The sequence below is a fragment of the Salvelinus sp. IW2-2015 genome, unplaced genomic scaffold (genome assembly GCF_002910315.2).
Source record: "Salvelinus sp. IW2-2015 unplaced genomic scaffold, ASM291031v2 Un_scaffold2357, whole genome shotgun sequence".
In the NCBI taxonomy this organism is placed as follows: domain Eukaryota; kingdom Metazoa; phylum Chordata; class Actinopteri; order Salmoniformes; family Salmonidae; genus Salvelinus; species Salvelinus sp. IW2-2015.
The window spans coordinates 219,646-244,316 of record NW_019943682.1 but is presented as its reverse complement, the minus strand read 5'-3'; the positions used below and the strand labels follow the sequence as shown (position 1 = coordinate 244,316).

Sequence of the window (24,671 nt, the reverse complement as noted above, 5' to 3'; positions counted from 1 at the left end):
TAGCCGTCAATTGTAGGCTGATAGATTCATGTATGCTGTGTGTGAGATAGAACCCTATGCAACTAGAGTCTCCCAGCTGCACATCATAGTAGGAGAATCTAGATACCTGGTATTGCTATATCTTCACTCTGGATTAAAGAACCAAAGTAGATATATAGGGATGTACCATATTACGATGGATCACTTAAAAAAATACACATTTGTATCTAGTTGCCATGTAGTTTACCAATTTTAAACTGGTTGAGTATACCCAGTCTGACGGAGATGTGACATACTCGGTATTACAAGAAAGAGAAAGCCCAGAAAGTGGAACCTCAAGGCAATTATCTCGATTCCACTTAGATACAGGTTGTAGTTGCTATTAAGAAAGTAGCAAAAATAGATAAGATCCTTGTCTGCCCATGTGAAAGGAAAAATACCTGTCTATTGTGCGAAAAATTCGAACCCTGATTAACTCTGTGGTAGGGATACATACATCACAGGTTTACTTCTATTGACTGGATGGTTGTATGTTGGCGCTACACCTAGTGACCTTGCTTTTTAAACATTATGTAGTGAACAAAAAATATTTCCAAGTTTATTTGTCAAACAAGGCACGCCAGATAAAAAATGATATTAAAAGGGCCTATTATATAATAACGTAAAATTATGCGAATCGGAGAGTGACGGAAAGGAGGAAGATAAGTTATTAAATATTAAAGCACTGTAGACTCCATGCTCAGCGTGAAAAGCCATCAGTTATGACATAAAGGTAATACCAGTAGGAGTGGCTGCTTATACTTAAATCCATACTACTGGCCGTGTTGCATCTAGTAAATTGGTACGAATGTCTCATCCTATATCAGTAAAACCCCTTATCCTCCTAGGGTGGATTGCGAGAGATTGTACACCTGCCTCACTTGTTCGGGATTGTTGGTAATGTAAGAAGGAGTGAGCGTATGAATTACTCAAGCTCTGCTGAAGTTAATAACAGATTAAGGTCCTGTGTGCATTTTGTTAAACTACAGCGTAGACGGCTTGTAGAAAATGAACTTGCGTAGATTGGATCAGTGCGGCTCAGGCGTGGACAATTTCAGTTTAGATCCACTGAAAGGACGGAACAAATAGTACAAACAAAATATTTGTGTTAAATTCAAATATAGTAATGAGGTAAAAATAAAACATGTAGAGGGATTGATAGTTGAAGAAATTTCTTAAAAAAGCTATAATTCTTTCTCGTAGCGAGATGATATCATAAAGAGGAACTGTGGAGTTATGTCACACATGCGAGCTAATCACGAAGCATTGGATGGGAAGATGATGGTGCTGCTACCCAAAATTACAACCAATGTAACTTCGAGCGATTAGCCACCAAAAATCGTGACAAGCGTAGGCAAGTTAGAAGGGGAAAAAAGTAAGGGAACTTGTAATTATACTGTCAGGGTACCGCTGTATTGAGTAAGAGAACAAGAATGTGGTTAAAAAAGTGTGATAAAATAAACTAAACAGCCGGTCGAATGAAGCTAACATATATTCCAAGTTTAGGAGGAGCTCAAGAAACTAGCTGAAGCCTGTGCTCTACATACGTGAAATTGCAAAATGTAGTTGGTGGGAAAATGACGATGTTCTAGAAGGGTACGTCTGCATTCGCATGGCACAGGTCTTTATGATATAGTGTGCAATGTACGCGAGATAAACCAACGTACCAGGTAGGGATGTTCGAAAGATCGTGTCTCTAATTTTTCAATTTAAGTGAATTAGCTAATGTTAACAAAGATTCTTGGTCAACTAAGGTAGAATGTGTAAGGTAGTCATGTATTGTAGGGTATTAGCGAAATCTTCCAGCTGCTGCAGATTCTGTGTATAATGTTGACGGAGGTCAGTATGTCAAGTGTAGAGAAATGCACGTTGCTTGATTCTATGTGAGGTATTGTCCATATGTTAGAGAGCTTTACCGTTTTTGGAATCCCGACAGTCCTTATAGGAAGTGGCTGGAGTGAAGGAATTGTCAGACTCAGCCCATCTGTGTGACCTGAGATACTAAACGCTTATACAGAGATAGAATAGGCGGAATACTGAGGGGTGATTCTGTGCTAATAGCAAAATGCCAATAGTCAATCAATCAATAATATAATAATTAGTGGGGAATACCTTAAGGTCTAGGGAGAGGAAATGTTTATTTTAAAGTATTTTACAATCTTCATAATCTATAGAGCTATGAGAATAGGACCTAGGTCAGTCCGTTATGTGAAGCATCACAGCACAGTTGAAAAATATATGGCAAATAAAAATCCGAAATGGTGATGTTGGAAGATAGATGGGAGGGGTTGAGTGAACTGAAGGGTGGGACTAATAACAAGATTAACAATGTAGGGCATACGGGATCTGTGAAATGTGTATAGGTGCGGATGCTTTTGTGAAATAGCACAGTTACAAGTGGAAATAAAATGGATGGACAACAGAAATAGAGAAGGACTAAGAACAAATGAGAGAGAACTATTGTAAAGTGGACTGTGTCGTTAAGATGGGTATAAGAGTGTATAAATTGAAGGTAAAAGCAGAAGTGTTTATAGTTACTTTCCAATTGGGGATCGGTGTAGGGTGCGGGAATAATAATAAAGGTATATTCTTTAAAAAAAGTATGTATGTCTATATAGGTATGTGTATGTATATATGTGTATATGTATGCATGCGTGTAGGATATATATATTTACCCCAAAAAATATGGGGATTGGAAATGATGCAGACAATTACATTGGAAACAACATTCTTTCCGCAATATAAGCTGATCCACCCCCCAAAAAAAAAAAAAAAAAAAAAAATTTAAAAAAAACCACCTGGGTTTTCTATCCACCAGACTTCCAATTCCAATTCCAAAACCAATTGTTTTTCTCAATTACGAGAGGACTAAGTTGAGACCAGTTTACCTCGATAACGAGAGGTTTGAGACGATGAGTAGATGGCTGAATCTTTTAACTTCTTATGGCTGCAGGGGCAGTATTGAGTAGCTTGGATGAAAGGTGCACAGAGGTGCCGAGTGTAAACGGCCTGCTAGTTAAATATATGCATATTATTATTAGTATTGGATAGAAAACACCTCTGAAGTTTCTAAAACTGAGGGCTGGTCGATTTTCAACCAGATCCCATTGAATTCACAGCGAGATATGGATGAGTTTGCATTCCTACGGCTTCCACTAGATGTCAACACCTGTGAAAAATCTTGTATGATGCCTCTACTGTGAAGGGGGGCCGAAGGTCTGCATGACCTGACCATTCTTTGACCATGCGCGTTCACATGAGGGAGCTCTGTTCCATCGCTCATCTGAAGTCAATGTAATTCTCCGGTTGGAACGTTATTCAAGATTTATGTTAAAAAATTTCAAAGATTGATTCAATACATCGTTTGACAGTGTTTCTACGGACTGTTACGGAACTTTTTGACATTTCGTCTGCTTTTAGTGAACGCGCTTCCTGGCGTTGGATTTGTTTACCAAACATAGCTAAAATAGCTATTTGGACATAAATGATGGACATTACCAAACAAAATGAACATTTCTTCTGGAAGTGGGAGTCCTGGGAGTGCATTCCGACGAAGATCATCACAGGTAAGTGAAGATTTATAATGCTTTTTATGAGTTTTGTTGACTGCACAATTTGGCGGTAACTGTATGGTCCTTTTGTGGCTGAACACTGTTCCCAGATAATTGAATATTGTGCTTTTGCCGTAAAGATTTTTGAAATCTGACACAGCGGTTGCATTAAGAACAAGTGTATCTTTAATTCTATGTAAAACATGTATCTTTTATCAAAGTTTATGATGAGTATTTCTGTTATTTGACGTGGTTCTCTGTAGTTTCTCTGGATATTTTGAGAGCATTCTTGAACATGGCACCAATGTTAACGGAGGTTTTTGGATATAAATATGAACTTAATCGAACAAGACATATATGTATTGTGAACATTGAAGTCCTATGAGTGTTCATCTGATGAAGATCATCAAAGGTTAGTGATTAATTTGATCTCTATTTGTGCTTTTTGTGACTCCTCTCTTTGGCTGGAAAAATGGCTGAATTTTTCTGTGAGTTGGTGGTGACCTAACATAATCGTTTCTGGTGCTTTGGCTGAAAAGCCAATTTGAAATCGGACACTTTGGTGGGATTAACAACAAGATTACCTTTAAAATGGTATAAGACACATGTATGTTTGAGGAATTTTAATTATGATATTTCTGTTGTTTGAATTTGGCGCCCTGCACTTTCACTGGCTTTTGTCATATCGATCCCGTTAACTGGATTGCAGCCATATTAACCATACCACGTGGTTAAACTCTTAGACTATCGATACCGACAGAATAAGAACAAGTCTTTGATATTAATTACTAGTCTGCAGCTAGGAATTCGTTATCATTGAACGCGAAGACCGACAACCGCCGAAACATCTACTACTAAAAGTCTTCAGTTAACATCTCTAGGGTAGGGGGCAGCATTCGGAATTTTGGATGAAAGCATGCCCAAATTAAACTGCCTGCTTCTCGGGTCCAGAAGATATGATATGAATATAATTTGTAGATTTGGATAGATAACACTCTAAAGTTTCCGAAACTGTTAAAATAGTGTCTGTGAGTATAACAGAACTGATTTGGCAGGCAAAATCCTGAGAAAAATCCAACCAGGAAGTGGGAATTCTGAGGTTTGTAGTTTTCAAGTGAATGCCTATGGAATATCCAGTGTCTGTGGGGTCAGATTGCTTCCACTAGATGTCAACTGTCTTTAGAAGTTGTTTCAGGCTTCTATTGTGAAAGGGGAGCGAATAAGACCACTCTAAGCAGATGGCTCAGCTGAAAGCCTTTAGTTTAGTCACGCAAGCTCCGTTCCCTTTCCGGTTGAAACATTATTGAATATTTATGATAAAAACACCCTGAGGATTGATTAGAAACATCGTTTGACATCTTTCTACGAACTCTAAAGGGAACTTTTTGACTTTCCGTCTAGACTTTGTGCCCGTGCTTTGTGCATTTGGATTACTGGACTAAACGCGTGAACAAAAAGGAGGTATTTGGACATGTATAACACTTGTAACTTATATTAATGTTTATGAAGAGTATTTCTGTAATTTGATGTGGCTCTCTGCATTTTCACCGGATGTTTGTTTGAGACAATGCATTTCTGAACAAAACACGGCAATTTCAAATGAGGTTTTTGGACATAAAGTTTCACTTTATCGAACAAAAACAAACATTTATTGTCTAACATGAAGTCCTGGGAGTGCCACCAGATGAAGCTCATCAAAGGTAAGTGATTAATTTTAACGCTATTTCTGACTTTTGTGACACCTCTCCTTCTTTGGAAAATGGCTGTATGGTTTTTGTGGCTAGGCGCTGTCCTACCATAATCGCATGGTGTGCTTTCGCCGTAAAGCCTTTTTGAAATCGGACACTGTGGTTGGATTTATTTTTAAAATGGTGTATAATACTTGTATGTTTGAGGAATTTTAATTAAGAGATTTCTGCTGTTTGAATTTAGTGCCCTGCAATTTCACTGTCTGTAGGCCAGGTGTTCCGCTAGCGGAACCCCCTTCCCAGAAAGGTTAAACACTTCCTGCTATTTGAGAAATGACTAGTCAACAACATTAAACACTTCCTGCTATTTGAAAAATGCCTAATCAACAACACTAAACACTTCCTGCTATTTGAGAAATGTCTAATCAACAACATTAAACACATCCTGCTGTTTGAGAAATACCTAATCAACATTAAACACTTCCTAATCTGGTGTGGGATCAGGGCTATAGATGATAGTCACATCTGCATATAGATGGACCTCTGCCTCAGCAATGTTTTCACACAAGGTATTACTTAAATAGTGAACAATAACGGCCCCAGAAGTCATGAACAGAATGGAACCCTGCAGCACTCCAGTATTAACAGAAAGATGGTCAGAAGTCATGATCAGAACCCTGCAGCACTCCAGTATTAACAGAACCCTGCAGCACTCCAGTATTTAACAGAACCCTGCAGCACTCCAGTATTAACAGAACCCTGCCGCACTCCAGTATTAACAGAACCCTGCAGCACTCCAGTATTAACAGAAAGATGGTCAGAAGTCATGAACAGAACCCTGCAGCACTCCAGTATTAACAGAACCCTGCAGCACTCCAGTATTAACAGAACCCTGCAGCACTCCAGTATACAGAAAGATGGTCAGAAGTCATGAACAGAACACTGCAGCAATCCAGTATGAATTAAGGCTAGGGGGCACTATTCACGTCCGGATGAAAGTGTGCCCAGAGTAAACTGCCTGCTACTCAGGCCCAGAAGCTAGGATATGCATATAATTGGTCGGTGTGGATAGAAAATACTCTAAAGTTTCTAAAACGGTTAAAATTAGTGCTGTGAGTAAAACATAACTTATTCGACAGGTGAAACCCTGAGGACAAACCCTCCACAATTTTTTTTATTTTGAGGTCACTCTCTTTCCAATGGGTTTTCTATGTGGATCTAGATTTCTAAAGCACTTGTTGCAGTTCCTATCGCTCCAACTAGATGTCAACAGTCTTTAGAATTGGTTAGTGTTTTCCCTTTGAGAATGAAGAAGTATCCTTTCTGGAAGTCGAGCCAAGTGTCCTGTTGTGGTTGGGGCGACCTCATTTTGTTTTGGTCCGAGGAACACAGTTTATCCCGTCATAAATTGTATCAATTATTTACGTTTAAAAATACCTAAAGTTGGATTCGGGAAAGTTGTTTGAAATGTTTGGATCAAGTTTACATTATTTTGTAGTCATGTTGCGCAAGTTGGAACCGGTGTATTTTTCTCAATCAAACGCGCCAAATAAATTTGGGGATATGACGACAGATTATCGAACAAAGTACCATTGTGGATGTTTAATGGACATATTGGAGTGCCAAACAGAAGAAGATCTTCAAAGGTAAGGCATGAATTATATCGTTATTTCTGACTTTTGTGTCGTGCCTGGCGGGAAAATATATGTTCATGCATTTGTATGCTGGGCGCTGTCCTCAGATAATCGCATGGTTTGCTTTCGCCGTAAAGCCTTTTTGAAATCTGACACTGTGGCTGAATTAACAAGAAGTTCATTGTTTAAACCGATGTATAACACTTGTATGACTTATGAATTATTATTATGAGTATTTCTGTTTTTAATTTTGGCGCGCTGCTATTTCCACTGGGTGTTGTGTGCGCGAAGAAGAAGAAAAGATGGTCAGAAGCACTCCAGTATTAACAGTGTCATCAACCTGTATACATTGTGGATCTAACACTGAGATAATCATTAAACCAGCAACAGCTTTACATGAAATACCTGTTTGCCAACTCTGCATCAATTTTTCACTGTGTCAACACCTTGGACAAATCAATTAACAAAGCAGCACAATGCTGTTGGCTATACAATACCTTCTCTATAGTATGTATCACTATCAGTACATAGTAACTACTGTGAGTCAACAGTAGGTAGTAGGAATATTAGGACACAGACAGTGAGTCAACAGTAGGTAGTAGGAAATTGGGACAAAGCAGTGTGACAGTGTGGGAGGTTTTGATGTGTGAGGAGTGTGTTGTAAAGCGTGTGCGCAGCTGCTGAATACATGATCTATAACAGGGAAGGAGGATGAGGGAGGAAGACCAGCTGAATACATGATCTATAAACAGAGGAAGGAATGATGAGGGAGGAAGACCAGCTGAATACATGATCTATAACAGAGGAAGGAATGATGAGGGAGGAAGACCAGCTGAATACATGATCTATAACAGAGGAAGGAATGATGAGGGAGGAAAGACCAGCTGAATACATGATCTATAACCTGAGGAAGGAATGATGAGGGAGGAAGACCAGCTGAATACATGATCTATAACAGAGGAAGGAATGATGAGGGAGGAAGACATGTTGATATTTTAGCAGCCAATCATTTAGCCAGATTTACCAATACAACCTCTGATCACATCTCCAGTATTCATGACTCACCAACAAAGAGTTGAACGGTGGTTTCCTTCACCTGGCCGGTCAGTGTTGGAATGAAGCACATGTAGCTTCCAGCATCAGAGAGAGTAACTCTGGTCAGCTTTAAGGAGACGTTGCCGTTCTTCAGTTCTTCATGAAACATTGATGTCCTTCCCCTGTAGGATGGAAACTGCTCCACATTGGAGTCTCGACCTTGACGGTAAAGATGGACATTTCTTGTTTTCAGGTACAGTCCTGTCCACTCCACTGTCATGTCCTCAGCACCGACACTGGGTTTTAGGGAACATGGTAGAATGACGTCATCACCAGCTAAGGCAACGACTGGGTCAGCCGAACCAACAACCTCAGACGACTCTGGAGAAAAACAAAATGACAAAATGATCCGGCTGTCAGACCCTGGCCAGCAGTTTTAGTGCTGGCATGCCGGTGTTGTGACAAACCCCCCGCTTCGTGAACACACTCAATTCTTCATTGCTGAGACTTGCTAGTTGAGATTTCTGCTCTTCCGTTGTCAGTATTTCAGTAGCAGAAAGCATGTTTTATTTGTGTCCTTAAAGCTGCGTTTCATGGCGGTTTGATCGCACTTGACGTTATCTCAGTATTGTCGGTCTGTCAAAACAAGATGTTTTTAATTTCTCTAAACTGACTCAATGATTAGGAAAGACTGACTCACTGTCCTGTCGGGCAGTTTTCAGTTTGTTTCAAGTGTATTAGTCTATAAATCTCTTTTCCAAAACTCGTCATCTCTCCCATGTCTTATTCAACTAGTAGTTGAAATGTTTATTGCCTACATTTGACTCCCTCCTCTATGTTTAATATAACACACATACATTAATTATTCATTTCGGTTGCCTATCCTGACATTTGTTCTATACAAAGTATTTGAAAGTATTTGACTCTGATGTGTGCCACAGAAAAGTACTTGACTCAAAACACAAACACAAAATTAAGGAAATTAGAAGGGGGGGGGGGGTTGGCAGGGTCAAATACTTTCTATAGAACAAACTTCACATCAGGATAGGCAACCGAAATTAATAATGAATGTATGTGTGTTATATTAAACATAGAGGCGCGATCTGCACGTTGTAGCAAGTAGTCGCATTTCGCTTCGCTCCACAGGTAGTATTACATTTCATTTCATTTCATTACAGTACAACGGTTTGATTTGTTTGATCTTAGCATTTTTTTCTTAGCTAGCTACATAGCCGTCTTTGTATCAAAGATAATTGTGTAGTTTAGAGTAATTATCGAGGTTAGCTAGCCAGCTATTTTCGTCCTTCTAACGTAGTCAACACTGCTAGCTAGCCAGCTAGCCAACTTCTACCGAATAGCAGCACTGTAGAAACTATTACATTACAACGGAACGACTTCTTGGCACTGACGGAAACATGGATTACCACAGATAACACGCTACTCGTAACTTCGCTCTCTCCTCGCTGCCCACGTGTTCTCGCAACAGCCCCAGAAGCTTTCTGGTCAGCGCGGGTGGTGGCACTGGGAATTCCTCATCTGCTCCCAAAGTGGGACAGTATTCGTCTCTTTTCTCCGCCTGACCCATTCTGTCTTATCCGCACTCCTTTGAAATTCCATGCTTGTCACAGTTACCCAGCCCTTATCAAGTTTAACATCCTTATCTAGTTTATCGCCCTCCAGTTTCTCTCCGTTGGAGAGTTCACAATGAGCTTGAACGCCTTGACCTAATTCCTTTCCTGAGGATGGCTACCCTCTCAAGTTCTGGTGACTTTAAACCTCCCCACGTTACCTTGACTCATTCCTCTTCTCCTCCTCTTCTCCACTCCTCTCCTCTTTCGACTCATCACCCTCTCACCTTCCCCCTACTCACAAGGCAGGCAATACGCTTGACGCTTCATCTTTACTAGATGCTGTTTTCCACTAATTCATTGCAACTCCCCTCACAAGTCTCCGACCACTACCTGTGTTATCCTTTTCTCCCTCTCGCTCTCATCCACCAACTTCCCACAACTGACCCTTTACTCGGATGGGTTTTCGCGCCGTCCCAACCTTCGCTCTCTCTCCCCGCTACTCTCTCCTCTTCTCCTAATCATCTCCTTCTCTGCTTCAAACCTTCTCCACCTATCATCCTGATTCTGGCCCTCCCTCATACCCTCCTCTCTCCCTTTTCTGCATCCTTTGACTCTCTATGTCCCTATCCTCCAGGCCGGGCTCGGTCCTTCCCTCCTGCTTCGTGGGCTCACGACCGATTAGCGAGCTCACAGAACAGGGCTCCGGGCAGCCGAACGGAAATGGAGGAAACTCGCTCTCCCGCCGGACCTGGCATCCTTTCACTCCCTCCTCTCTACATTCTCCTCTTCTGTCTCTGCTGCTAAAGCCACTTTCTACCACTCTAAATTTCCAAGCATCTGCTCTAAACCCTAGGAAGCTTTTGCCACCTTCTTCCTTCCCTCCTTTTGGGAAAATCCTCCTCCCCCTCCTCCACCCCCCTCCTACCTCTCTGCGGATGACTTCGTCAAACCATTTGAAAAAGGAGGTCGACGACATCCGATCTCGTTTGCTTAAGTCAAACGACACCGCCTGGTTTCTGCTCACACTGCCCTACCCTGTGCTTTGACTCTCTTCTCTCGCCTCTCTCTCCAGATGAAATACTTTGCGTCTTGTGACGGCCGGACCGCCCAAACAACCTGCCCGCTTGACCCTATCCCCTCCTTCTTCTCCAGACCATTTCCGGAGACTTCTCCCTTAACCTCACCTCGCTCATCAAACTCATCCTTGGACCGCGGCTACGTCCCTTCTCGTCTTTCCAGAGAGCGAGAGTTGCACCCCTTCTGTAAAAACACCTACACTCGTCCCTCCGATGTCAAACAACTACAGACAGTATCCCTTCTTTCTTATCTCTCCAAAACTCTTTGAACGTCGCCGTCCTTGGCCAGCTCTACCTGCTATCTCTTCTCAGAATGACACTTCTTGATCCAAATCAGTTCAGGTCAAAGATTAGTCATGTCAACATGAGATCTGTCTTCTCTGTGTCACAGGAGGCGCTCCGCACTGCTAAGAGCTGACTCTCTCTTGCCTCTGCCTCTCATCCTTATCTCTAGACCTATCGGCTGCCTTTGATACTGTGAACCATCAGATCCTCCTCTCCACCCTCTCCGAGTTGGGCATCTCCGGCCGGCCCACGCTTGGATTGCGTTCCTAACCTGACAGGTCGCTCCTACCAGGTGGCGTGGCGAGAATCTGTCTCCGCTCCACGTGCTCTCACCACTGGTGTCCTGTTCTAGGCCCTCTCCTATTCTCGCTATACACCAAGTCACTTGGCTCTGTCATATCCTCACCATGGCCTCTCCTATCATTGCTATGCAGACGACACACAAGTTGATCTTCTCCTTTCCCCCCTCTGATAACCAGGTGGCGAATCGCATCTCTGCATGTCTGGCAGACATATCAGTGTGGATGACGGATCACCACCCTCAAGCTGAACCTCGGCAAGACGGAGCTGCTCTTCCTCCGGGGAAGGACTGCCCGTTCCATGATCTCGTCATCACGGTTGACAACTCCATTGTGTCCTCCTCCAGAGCGCTAAGAACCTTGCGTGATCCTGGACAACACCCTGTCGTTCTCAAACTCACATCAAGGCGGTGACCCGTTCCTGTAGGTTCATGCTCTACAACATTCGCAGAGTACGACCCTGCCTCACACAGGAAGCGGCGCAGGTCCTAATCCAGGCACTTGTCATCTCCCGTCTGGATTACTGCAACTCGCTGGTTGCTGGGCTCCCTGCCTGTGCCATTAAACCCCTACAACTCATCCAGAAACGCCGCAGCCCGTCTAGAGTGTTCAACCTTCCCAAGTTCTCTCACGTCACCCCGCTCCTCGCTCTCTCCACTGGCTTACCAGTTGAAAGCTCGCATCCGCTACAAGACCATGGTGCTTGCCCTACGGAGCTGTGAGGGGAACGGCACCTCCGTACCTTCAGGCTCTGATCGAGCCCTACACCAAACAAGGGCACTGCGTTCATCCACCTCTGGCCTGCTCGCCTCCCTACCTCTGAGGAAGTACAGTTCCCGCTCAGCCCAGTAAAACTGTTCGCTGCTCTCGCACCCCAATGGTGGAACAAACTCCCTCACGACGCCAGGTCAGCGGAGTCAATCACCACCTTCCGGAGACACCTGAAACCCCACCTCTTAGGAATACCTAGGATAGGATAATGTAATCCTTCTAACCCCCCCCTTAAAAGAGTTAGATTGCACTATTGTAAAGTGGTTGTTCCACTGGATATCATAAGGTGAATGCACCAATTTGTAAGTCGCTCTGGATAAGAGCGTCTGCTAAATGACTTAAATGTAATGTAATGTAAATGTTAACAGCTACTAAGATCAGTGAAATATAGTAGTAAACTAAACTGACAACGGAGTGAAGAGCAGAAATCTCAACTAGCAAACAAGTCTCAATCAAATTACATTTTATTGACATACACATGGTTAGCAGATGTTAATGGTCACATACACATGGTTAGCAGATGTTAATGGTCACACACACATGGTTAGCAGATGTTAATGGTCACATACACATGGTTAGCAGATGTTAATGGTCACATACACATGGTTAGCAGATGTTAATCGTGTAGCGAAATGCTTGTGCTTCTAGTTCTGACAATGCAGTAATAAACCAACAAGTAATCTAACCTAACATTCCACAACTACTACCTTACACACACACACAAGTGTAAAGGGATAAAGAATGTACATCAAGATATATGAATGAGTGATGGTACAGAACGGCATAGGCAAGATGCAGTAGATGGTATAAAGTACAGTATATACATATGAGATGATAATGTAGGGTATATAAACATAAAGTAAAAAAAGTGGCATAGTTTAAAGTGGTAGTGATACATTTTTACATAAATTTCCATCAGCGGCCACTAAATGTTAGTGGTGGCTGTTTAACAGTCTGAGGTGCCTTGAGATAGAAGCTGTTTTTCAGTCTCTCGGTCCAGCTTTGATGCACCTGTACTGACCTCGCCTTCTGGATGATAGCGGGGTGAACAGGCAGTGGCTCGGGTGGTTGTTGTCCTTGATGATCTTTATGGCCTCCTGTGACATCGGGTGGTGTAGGTTGTCTGGAGGGCAGGTAGTTTGCCCCTGGTGATGCGTTGTGCAGACCTCACTACTCTCTGGAGAGCCTTACGGTTGTGTGCAGAGCAGTTGCCGTACCAGGCGGTGATACAGCCCGACAGGATGCTCTCGATTGTGCATCTGTAGAAGTTTGTGAGTGCTTTTGGTGACAAGCCGAATTTCTTCAGCCTCCTGAGGTTGACGAGGCGCTGCTGCCGTCTTCACAACGCTGTCTGTGTGGCGACCAATTCAGTTTGTCCGTGATGTGTTACACCGAGGAACTTAAAACTTTCACCTTCACTACTGTCCCGTCGATGTGGAATGGGGGGTGCCTCTGCTGTTCCTGAAGTCCACAATCATCTCCTTTGTTTTGTTGACGTTGAGTGTGAGGTTATTTTCCTGACACCACACTCGAGGGCCCTCACCTCCTCCCTGTAGGCCGTCTCGTCGTTGTTGGTAATCAAGCCTACCACTGTAGTGTCGTCCGCAAACTTGATGATTGAGTTGGAGGCGTGCATGGCCATGCAGTCGTGGGTGAACAGGGAGTACAGGAGAGGGCTCAGAACGCACCCTTGTGGGCCCCAGTGTTGGAGGATCAGCGGGGTGGAGATGTTGTTACCTACCCTCACCACCTGGGGGCGGCCCGTCAGGAAGTCCAGGACCCAGTTGCACAGGGAGGTTCGAGACCCAGGGTCTCGATTCTTAATGACGAGTTTGGAGGGAACAAATGGTGTTAAATGCTGAGCTGTAGTCAATGAACAGCATTCTCACATAGGTATTCCTCTCTGTCCAGATGGGTTAGGGCAGTGTGCAGTGAGGTTGCGATTGCGTCGTCTGTGGACCTATTGGGTCGGTAAGCAAATTGGAGTGGGTCTAGGGTGTCAGGTAGGGTGGAGGTAATATGGTCCTTGACTAGTCTCTCAAAGCACTTCATGATGACGGAAGTGAGTGCTACGGGGCGGTAGTCATTTAGCTCAGTTACCTTAGCTTTCTTGGGAACAGGAACAATGGTGGCCCTCTTGAAGCATGTGGGAACAGCAGACTGGGATAAGGATTGATTGAATATGTCCTTAAACACACCAGCCAGCTGGTCTGCGCATGCTCTGAGGATGCGGCTGGGAATGCTGTCTGGGCCTGCAGCCTTGCGGGAGTTAATATGTTTACATGTGACTAAAGTCAATGTGAAATGGCTAGCTAGCCATGGCCTTTTTGGGAGCGATGGGTAACAATGCTTCGTGGGTGTCAGTTGTTGATGTGTGCAGAGGGTCCCTGGTTCGCGCCAGGATATGGGCGAGGGACGGACGTAAAGGTATACTGTTACATTTAAATGCTTTAAATGTTTTACTCACCTCGGCTGCAGTGAAGGAGAGCCCGCAGGTTTTGGTAGCGGGCCGTGTCAGTGGCACTGTATTGTCCTCAAAGTGAGCAAAAAAGTTATTTAGTCTGTCTGGGAGCAAGACATCCTGGTCCGCGATGGGGCTGGTTTTCTTTTTGTAATCCGTGATTGACTGTAGACCCTGCCACATACCTCTTGTGTCTGAGCTGTTGAATTGCGACTCTACTTTGTCTCTATACTGGCACTTAGCTTGTTTGATTGCCTTGCGGAGGGAATAGCTACACTGTTTGTATTCGGTCATGTTTCCGGTCACCTTGCCTGGTTAAAAGCAGTGGTTCGCGCGCTTTCAGTTTCACCGAATGCTGCCATCAATCCACGGTTTTCTGGTTTGGGAATGTTTTAATCGTTGCTGTGGGTACGACATCGCCAATGCACTTTCTAATGAACTCGCCTCACCGAATCAGCGTATTCGTCAATGTTGTTGTTTGACGCAAGGCGGAACATATCTCAATCCACGTGATCGAAGCAGTCTTGAAGCGTGGAATCAGATTGGTCGGACAGCGTTGAACAGACCTGAGCGAGGGAGCTTGTTGTTTTAGTTTCTGTTTGTAGGCGGAAGCAACAAATGGAGTCGTGGTCAGCTTTTCCGAAAGGAGGGCGGGGGAGGGCCTTATATGCGTCGCGGAAGTTAGAATAACAATGATCCAGGTTTTTACCAGCCCTGGTAGCACAATCGATATGCTGATAGAATTTAGGGAGTTTTGTTTTCAGATTAGCCTTATTAAAATCCCCAGCTACGATGAATGCAGCCTCAGGGTGTGTGGTTTCCAGTTTACATAGAGTCAGATAAAGTTCGTTCAGGGCCATCGATGTGTCTGCTTAGGGGGAATATATACAGCTGTGATTATAAACAAAGAGAATTCCCTTGGTAGATAATGCGGTTGACATTTGATTGTGAGGAATTCTAAGTCAGGTGAACAGAATGACTTGAGTTCCTGTATGTTGTTATGATCATACCAGTCTCGTTAATCATAAGGCATACACCCCCGCCCCTCTTCTTACCAGAAAAGATGTTGTTTTCTGTCGGCGCGATGCGTGAAGAAACTAGCTGGCTGCACCGACTCCGTTAGCGTCTCTCGAGTGAGCCATGTTTCCGTGAAGCAAAGAACTTTACAGTCTCTTATGTCTCTCTGGAATGCTACCCTTGCTCGGATTTCATCAACCTTGTTGTCAAGAGACTGGACATTGGCGAGTAGTATGCTAGGGAGTGGAGTGCGATGTGCCCGTCTCCGAAGCCTGACCAGAAGACTGCTTCGTTTTCCCCTTTTACGGTGTCGTTGTTTAGGGTCGCCGGCTGGGATCAGATCCATTGTATTGGGTGGAAGGCAAAACACAGGATCCGCTTCGGGAGAGTCATATTCCTGGTTGTAACGATGGTGAGTTGACGTTGCTCTTATATTCAGTAGTTCCTCCCGACTGTATGTAATGAAACCTAAGATTACCTGAGGTACCAATGTAAGAAATAACACGTAAAAAAAACAAAATACTGCATAGTTTCCTAGTTTCCTAGGAACGTGAAGCGAGGCGGCCATCTCTGTCGGCGCCGGAAGGGGGGGGGTACAATCAGGCCAGATGTGAGTCAGACGTTTGTCCTACCTGGGTACATAATTTAAAAGTATGGCCGATATGTATTGGGGTGCAAAAGCGTGATTTGATTTGAAAACCAATAGAAACATTTTTAAAGTAATTATTAAACTCACAGGCAGCCAGTGCAGAGACTTTAAAACCAGTGTGATGTGTGTTCTCCGTCTGGTCTTGGTCAGTACCCTGCAGCATTCTATATGTTTTACAGTTGACCAGACGATACAATGTCACAGATATAAAGATGAGTCCTCTACCTCAATGGGCATTACCCTAATCTATAATGTCACAGATATAAAGACCTATCTGTATAGGCATTACCCTAATCTTAACACTCACTAAACTATACTTAACCGTAACATAATTTAGAACTATTCAAAAGGACGGTCGGAGGTAAAATCTTAAGTAAAATATAAACCCTACTCCATATGAGATAGTCTAAACTCACCAAGAAAACAATGGGAGGTAAATCCTCAAAGGAAGTCCCGGGATTAACCGGGGATGAAAAGGTATATGGAGTCTAAGTAAACTGTAAGGAAGATTTAATTACTCATAAAAAGGAATGAAGGAAGAAGTATGGTTTTGAAGGGCGCCTAGATGTAGATCAACTAGAAACTATGATACAGCAGATACATAAGACGTGTGTAGATAATCAAGGGAAACAGCAGGTTGAGGGTTAGATATAGTGTGGCTGTCAGAAGCCCGGAAAAGAAGGCAAGAAGGCAAGAAGGCAAGTGTAAAGAAAGAAGAATAAAGTGATAAAGAAGCAGAGGGAGCAAGACAGAGAGAGAGAGACAGAGACAACGAGAGCGAGAGCAGAGATACAGTTTCAAGCTAGACACAGGGATACCGGAGATGTTATGGTTAAAAGGAAGTGGGATTTATTAAAGGAGTTTTACCTGTAACTGTTACTCCTAAATTATTTTATTGACCTTATTGATGGCAGTATTTATTGAAACCAGAAGTAATAGCAGGGATTATACCTCTGTTTAATTAAATCATGGATAATGTTATTATTGGAGGAGAAGATGTTTTTTGAAACTTGTCCATGTTTTAAGTCCAAAAGGCCGTTAGTGGGATGGAGAATGGTGCTGGACTTATAAGGAGTAAATAGAAGTATTATTTTAAGCGTCCCTGATTCTAGTACTCTCCTAAATTTGGTAAAATTAGATAGTAGATATTTCTCTGTGATTGATTTGGTAAATGAGTTTCTTAAATTCTAATTTACCCAGATAGTTAGGTTTGAATTACAAGTTTTATTCTCCCTTAGGTAGTTAGCTGTTGTTGTATGTAGATGATATTTTTGTGAGAAATTTTACACAACAAAAAAAAGCTGTAAAATGGATTTTATAATATTATTATACTTTTTAGTTGAATAAGGTTATAAAGTTACCAAGAATACGTTTTAATTATGGTAGACGTATGTTAAGTATTTAGGACATATTTTAAGACAACACGGGACATAGATGAAGAAAGAAAAACAGGGATTTTATAAGCGTTAAAATGAATTATGAAAAGAGATATGATGCAGTTCTTAGGGAATTATGTTGGAATGGAATTATTATTAGGTAAATTACTGTCGATACTATGTCCACACTATTAAATATCAATGCAGTATGACTAATGACGATGTGGCCCAAAGACTGACTGGGTTAGTAACTTTATTTAACATGTTTTTAATCTTTTGACAACAGTGACGGTATGTAAAACAATTTATGATATAACACAATGGATGGCTAATTCATCATACTGCATTGATATTTGATATTATTTATAAAGTGTTATGCTTTGTTTTGTTTTAGATTTAATGTTTTGCAGGCCAACGGTGTTTCCATGTGCTGTAACTAGGAATGAAGACAAACGGGTCCAACAGAGTGAAGAACACAAACTGGAAGTGCCGTATTTGTTGTTGAAAATGTTATATATATATATAATGCTAAACCCCATCCACACTGAAGAGGCTCTGACGTGTACATCAACCAGGGATAAAGAGGAAGTTAACACTGTGAAATGTTTTGTACTTATTTTGAAGTTAAGTGTCTGTTGACATGTTGGAAAAGATGAAAGGTCTACAATTTCTGTTAAATTTGTCAATATTCTGTTTTAATTCATTGATTTTCTGGCCACCATTACTGTGGTTACATGTTCAGTACATGTATGTATTGACCAGCAAACTCACTGCAGCCTACCTCACCAGCTCACTCTCCATCCCTGCTTTGGACAATTAATAACATGACTCTCGTACTTTGCCCTTTATGGTTGATATTAACGACGAAAGGAGATATTATCTGTCTCTCTTCTACTGTGTACCGCTGTTAAATACTGTGGAAAAATACTTAAGGACAAAGGAATATAAGTACTCAGAACTACTAATTATTATAGATAAACATTCAAGAAAAGGGGAAACACAACACTGGACTGAACCTCCTTATTGTCCAACTAATATTAATGTACAACAATATAGAAGAGACATGACTAGAGGTTATGCAATATGGCTGTATATCCACTACACGCTTCTTGAAATTAACATGACCAAGGAGCTTTAGAAATGTAAAAATATGAAAAATGTACGTTCCATCATTCTGCACCATGTTTGAAGTCAGAAGGTCACATGACCAAGGAGCTATTGAAATTCAAAAATGTAAAAAATTATTTAAAATAGTGCCAGGTGTAAAAAGACAAAAAATAAATGTGTGCAATGTATGTCTATGCCATCCGGTTAGCTAGAAACAGTTTTTGAAAGTTTTAGGAGTAATGGTTAAATAGCTATTGGAATTTGAAAAAATTGATTTGTCACTATGTTGACGGTCCCTATCTGTTGTTGGTAGAGTAAGGAAAACTACCGTTGAATATCCAACCTGAAACTGTCTTTACCTCGGTCAAGACATCGTATATATTCTACACTCGGTTTTGACCCTGCACTTGAATTCGCCCCGTTTCTTTCTTGTTAATATTATGTTCAGATAATAAAATAGCCTACAGGCTAAATAATGAAGGAATAATGTTGTGGCTTACCTGTCGTTATCAATGAAACACTGATGAACAGAATCCCAAAACACCAGGCCGCCGAGGTCGGAAACGTCTTCATTTCACTAACAAATCAAGTCTGACTCCAAGGTAAAGCTGTTTGTAACTGGTGAATAAAACTATTTGGAGTTTAGAAAAATAAACCAAAACAGTTGAAAGGATAATTTGTCAACTAACAGAATGTAACATGACGTCTGTTCCAAGAAATAACGGAGGAAAAGTGTGGTGGAGTTTCACACTTTACTTTCACTTTCACTCACAGTACTTCCAGTTGAATATCACCTCGGGATATCTAGATCCCTCTAGTGTTCTGATATGGACATTAACTTCATGTCATCTCGCGATATCTAGCTTCATCTAGTGTTCTGATATGGACATTAACTTCATGTCATCTCGCGATATCTACCCAGGTGAAGTATATCTAAATACTAACAGCCAGGGAGTATATCTATAAATCTACAGCCCCGGGAGTATACTATAATCTACTACAGCCCAGGGAAGTAATCTTATAATATCTAAGCCCAGGGAGTATAATCTATAATCACATCCCCAGGGATATATCTATATGATATCTCCCAGGAGAACTTTATCGTACAGCCCCAGGGAGTATAATCTATAATATCTACAGTCCCCAGAAGGTATATCTATAATACTACAGCCCCCAGGAGTATATATTACTACAGTAGGCAGATATCTAAATCATGCTCGACCCCAGGGGAGTATATCTATAATATATTACACACCCCAGCGGAGTATATCCACGGCGTAAAATATAAATAGTCTACATCCCCAGGGAGTATATCTATAATATCTACAGCCCCAGGGAGATATATCTATAATATCTAACAGCCCCCCAGGGAGTATATCTATAGCCCCCCAGTGAGTTATCTATAATATCTACAGCCCCAGGGAGTATATCTAATAATATCTACAGCCCCCAGGGAGTATATCTATAAATCTACAGCCCCAGGGAGTATATTATAATATCTACAGCCCCAGGGATATATCTAACTAGCCCCCAGTGAGTATATCTATAATATCTACAGCCCCCAGGGAGTATATCTATATATATACAGCCCCAGGGAGTAAATATCTATATTATCTACAGCCCCCAGGGAAAATCTATAATATCTACAGCCCCAGGGATTATATCTATAATATCTACAGCCCCCAGGGAGTATATCTTAATAAATATCTACAGCCCCCAGGGAGTAATAATCTACAATATCTCAGCCCCCAGGGAGTATATCTACAATATCTACAGCCCCCAGGGAGTAATATCTATAATATCTACCGCCCCCAGGGAGTATATCTATTCGCGCCCCAGGGAGTATATATCTAATAATATCTGACAGCCCCCAGGGAGTATATCGTATATTTTCTAACCGTAATCTATAATATCTACAGCCCACAGGGAGTAATCTACGCCCGGGAGTATATCTATAATATCTAAAGCCCCCAGGGAGTATATCTATAATATCTACATCCCCAGGGAGTATATCTACTGCCCCAGGGAGTATATCTATAATATCTACAGCCCCAGGGAGTATATCTAATAATATCTACATCCCAGGGAGTATATCTATAATCTAAGCCGGGAGTATATCTATAAATACTACAGCCCCCAGGAGTATACTTATATCTTACAATCCCCCAGGGAGTATACTTCTATAAATATCTACAGCCCCAGGGAGTATATCTATAATATCTACAGCCCAGGGAGTAGATTCTATAATATCTACAGCCGCCCCAGGGAGTATATCTATAATATCTACAGCCCCCAGGGAGTATATCTATATATCTAAGCACCCAGGGAGTACTAATATATATCTACACCCCCAGGGAGTATATCTAACTGACACCCCAGTATCAGCCCGGAGTATATCTATAATATCTACAGCCCCAGGGAGTATATCTATAATATCTACATCGCCCCAGGGAGTAATATCTTATATATCTACACCCCAGGAGTATATCTATAATATCTACATGCCCCAGGGAGTAATTAATAATATTCTACAGCCCCCAAGGGAGTATATCTAAATTATCTACATGCCCCAGGGAGTAATATCTACAATATCTACAGCCCCCCAGGGAGTATATCTTATAATATCTAACCCCCAGGGAGTATATCTACAAATCTACAGCCCCAGGGATGTATATCCAATATTCTACAGCCCCCAGGAGTTATCTACGCCCCAGGGAGTATATTATAATACTACAGCCCCCAGGGAGTATATCTATAATATCTACAGCCCCAGGGAGTATTATCTATAATATACTACAGCCCCAGGGAGATATCTATAATATCTACAGCCCCAGGGAGTATATCTACAGCCCCAGGGAGTATATTCATAATATCTAAAGCCCCCAAGGGAGTATATCTATAATATCAATCCCCAGGGTGTAATATCTACTGCCCCCAGGGAGTATATCTATAATATCTACAGCCCCCAGGGAGTATATCTATAATATCTACATCCCCAGGGAGTATATCTATAATATCTTACAGCCCCAGGGAGTATATCTAATAATATCTACAGCCCCCAGGGAGTATATCTAAATATCTACAGCCCCCAGGGAGTATATCATAAATTTCAGCCCCCAGGGAGTAATTATCTACAGCCCTCAGGGAGTATATCTATAATATCTACAGCCCCAGGAACATATCTATAATATCTAGCAGCCCCAGGGAGTATATCTATAAATCTACAGCCCCAGGGAGAATATCTATAATATCTACAGCCCCCAGGGAGTATATCTACAGCCCCCAGTGAGTATATCTATAATATCTACAACGCCCAGGAGTAATATCTAAAATATCTACAGCCCCCAGGGAGTATATCTATAATATCTACAAGCCCCCAGGGAGTATATCTATAATATCTACAGCCCCCAGGGAGTATATCTAACAGCCCCCAGGAGTATATCTATAATATCTACAAGCCCCCAGGGAGTAAATCTATAATATATACAGCCCCCAGGGAGTATATCTATATATCTACAGCCCCCAGGGAGTAAATCTATAATATCTACAGCCCCCAGGGATTATATCTATAATATCTACAGCCCCCAGGGAGTATATCTATAATACTAACAGCCCCCAGGGAGTCATATCTAAATATCTACAGCCCAGGGAGTATATCTATAATATCTACAGCCCCAGGGAGTAATCTACAATATCTACAGCCCCCAGGGATTATATCTATATATCTACAAGCCCCAGGGAGTATATCTACGGCCCCAGGGAGTAATATTCTATAATACCTACAGCCCCGGGAGTATATCTATAATCATCTACAGCCCCCAGGGATGTATATCTATAATATCTACAGCCCCCGGGAGTATATCTACACCCCCCAGGGAGTATATCTAGCCCCAGGGGTATATCTATAATATCTAAAGCCCCCAGGGAGTAATCTATATATCTACATCCCCAGGGAGTCTATCTACTGCCCCAGGGAGTATATCTATAATATCTACAGCCCCCAGGGAGTATATCTATAATATCTACATCCCCCAGGGAGTATATCTATAATATCTAACCCCCAGGGAGTATATCTATAATTCTACAGCCCCCAGAGTAATATCTATAATATCTACATCCCCAGGGAGTATATTCTATAATATCTACAGCCCCCAGGGAGTATATCTATAATATCTACAGCCCCAGGGAGTATATCTATAAATATCTACATCCCCAGGGAGTATATCTATATATCTACAGCCCCCAGGGAGTATAATCTATCAGCCCCAGGGAGTATATCATAATATCTAAAGCCCCAGGGAGTATATCTATAATATCGAACATCCCCCAGGGAGTATATCTACGGCACCCCAGGGAGTATATCTATAATATCTTACAGCCCCCAGGGAGTTATTCTATAGATATCTACAGCCCCCAGGGAGTATATCTATAATATCTACATCCCCCAGGGAGTATATCTATAATATCTACAGCCCAGGGATATATCTATAAACTACCCCCCAGGGAGTATATCTATTATCATTATATCAAGCCCCCAGGGAGTATATCTATAATATCTACAGCCCCCAGGAGTATATCTAAAATTCTACAGCCCCCAGGGAGTATATCTACAAATATCTACAGCCCCCAGGGAGTAATATCTAAATATCTACAGCCCCCAGGGAGTATATCTATAATATCTACAAGCCCCCAGGAGTATAGCTATAATATCCAGCCCCCAGGGAGATATCTACAATACTACAGCCCCGAGGGAGATTATACTATAATATCTACAGCCCCCAGGGAGTAATCTACGGCCCCAGGAAGTATATCTATAATACTACAGCCCCCAGGGAGTACATATCTATAATATCTACAGCCCCCAGGGAGTAATCTATATATTACAGCCCCCAGGGAGTATAATCTATAGATATTCTACAGCCCCCAGGGAGTAATCTACAGCCCCTCAGGGAGTATATCTATAATATCTAAGCCCCCAGGGAGTATATTATCTACATGCCCCCAGGGAGTATATCTATAAATATCTACAGTCCCCCAGGGAGTATTCTATATATCTACACCCCAGGGAGTATATTCTTATAATATCTACAGCACCCCAGGAGAGTATATCTATAATACTTACACCCCCAGGGAGTATATCTATAATATCTACATCCCAGGGAGTATATCTATAATATCTACAGCCCCAGGGAGTATATCTATAAATACTACAGCCCCCAGGAGTAAATCTATACTACAGCCCTCCAGGGAGTATATCTATAATATCTACAAGCCCCAGAGGGAGTAATATCTAACAACCCCCAGGGAGTATATCTATAATATCATAAATCCCCACTGGGAGTATTAATCTTATAATACTACATGCCCCCAGGAGTATATCTATCTAGCTCCAGGGAGTATCTATATACTCAGCCCCCAGGGAGTATATCTATAATATCTACACCCCAGGGAGTAATATCTATAATATCTACAGCCCCAGGAGTATATCTATAATATCTAACAGCCCCCAGGGAGTATATCTATAATATCTACATCCCCAGGGAGTATAATCTATAATAATCTACAGCCCCCAGGGAGTATACTATAAATCTACAGCCCCCAGGGAGTATATCTATAATATCTACACGCGCCAGGGAGTATATCTATTTACTATCAGCCCCAGGGAGTATATCTATAATATCTACACCCCAGGGAGTTATCTATAATATCTACTACAGCCCCCAGGGAGTTATCTACTAATAATCTACAGCCCCAGGGAGTATATCTATAATCTCTACATGCCCCAGGGAGTATATCTATCATATCTCATCCCCCAGGGAGTATAATATCTATAATTACTCTTACCACAGCCCCAGGAGTATATCTATAATATCTACAGCCCCCAGGGAGTATATCTATAATATCTACACCCCCAGGGAGTATATCTTATTATCTACAGCCCCCAGGGAGTATATCTATAATATTATTACAGCCCCAGGGAGTATATCTATAATATCTACAGCCCCAGGGAGTATATCTATATACTACTACAGCCCCCAGGGATATATCTACAGCCCCCAGGGAGTATATCTATAATATCCTACAGCCCCCAGGGAGTATATTCTACATAGTATATCTACTACTCCCACCCAGG

At 42.0% G+C, this 24,671-nt stretch overlaps 2 protein-coding genes across 4 annotated transcripts in view; both read right to left on the bottom strand.

Moving 5' to 3' along the window:
• Positions 1-19,312, bottom strand: part of LOC112073766 (butyrophilin subfamily 1 member A1-like) — a 34,600-nt gene extending 15,288 nt beyond the window's left edge. For all 3 annotated transcript variants that reach the window (XM_070440276.1, XM_070440275.1, XM_024140998.2), the window contains exons 1-2: positions 19,039-19,312; positions 7,957-8,307 (exon numbers count right to left, since the gene is read on the bottom strand). In XM_070440276.1, the coding sequence (XP_070296377.1) occupies positions 7,957-8,307; positions 19,039-19,111 (424 nt within the window). In that variant the 5' untranslated portion in view covers positions 19,112-19,312. The remainder of the gene's footprint in view (positions 1-7,956; positions 8,308-19,038) is intronic.
• LOC112073770 (uncharacterized) overlaps positions 1-24,671 on the bottom strand; it is a 142,949-nt gene that overhangs the window by 21,922 nt on the left and 96,356 nt on the right. The gene's annotated exons all lie outside the window — the stretch shown is intronic.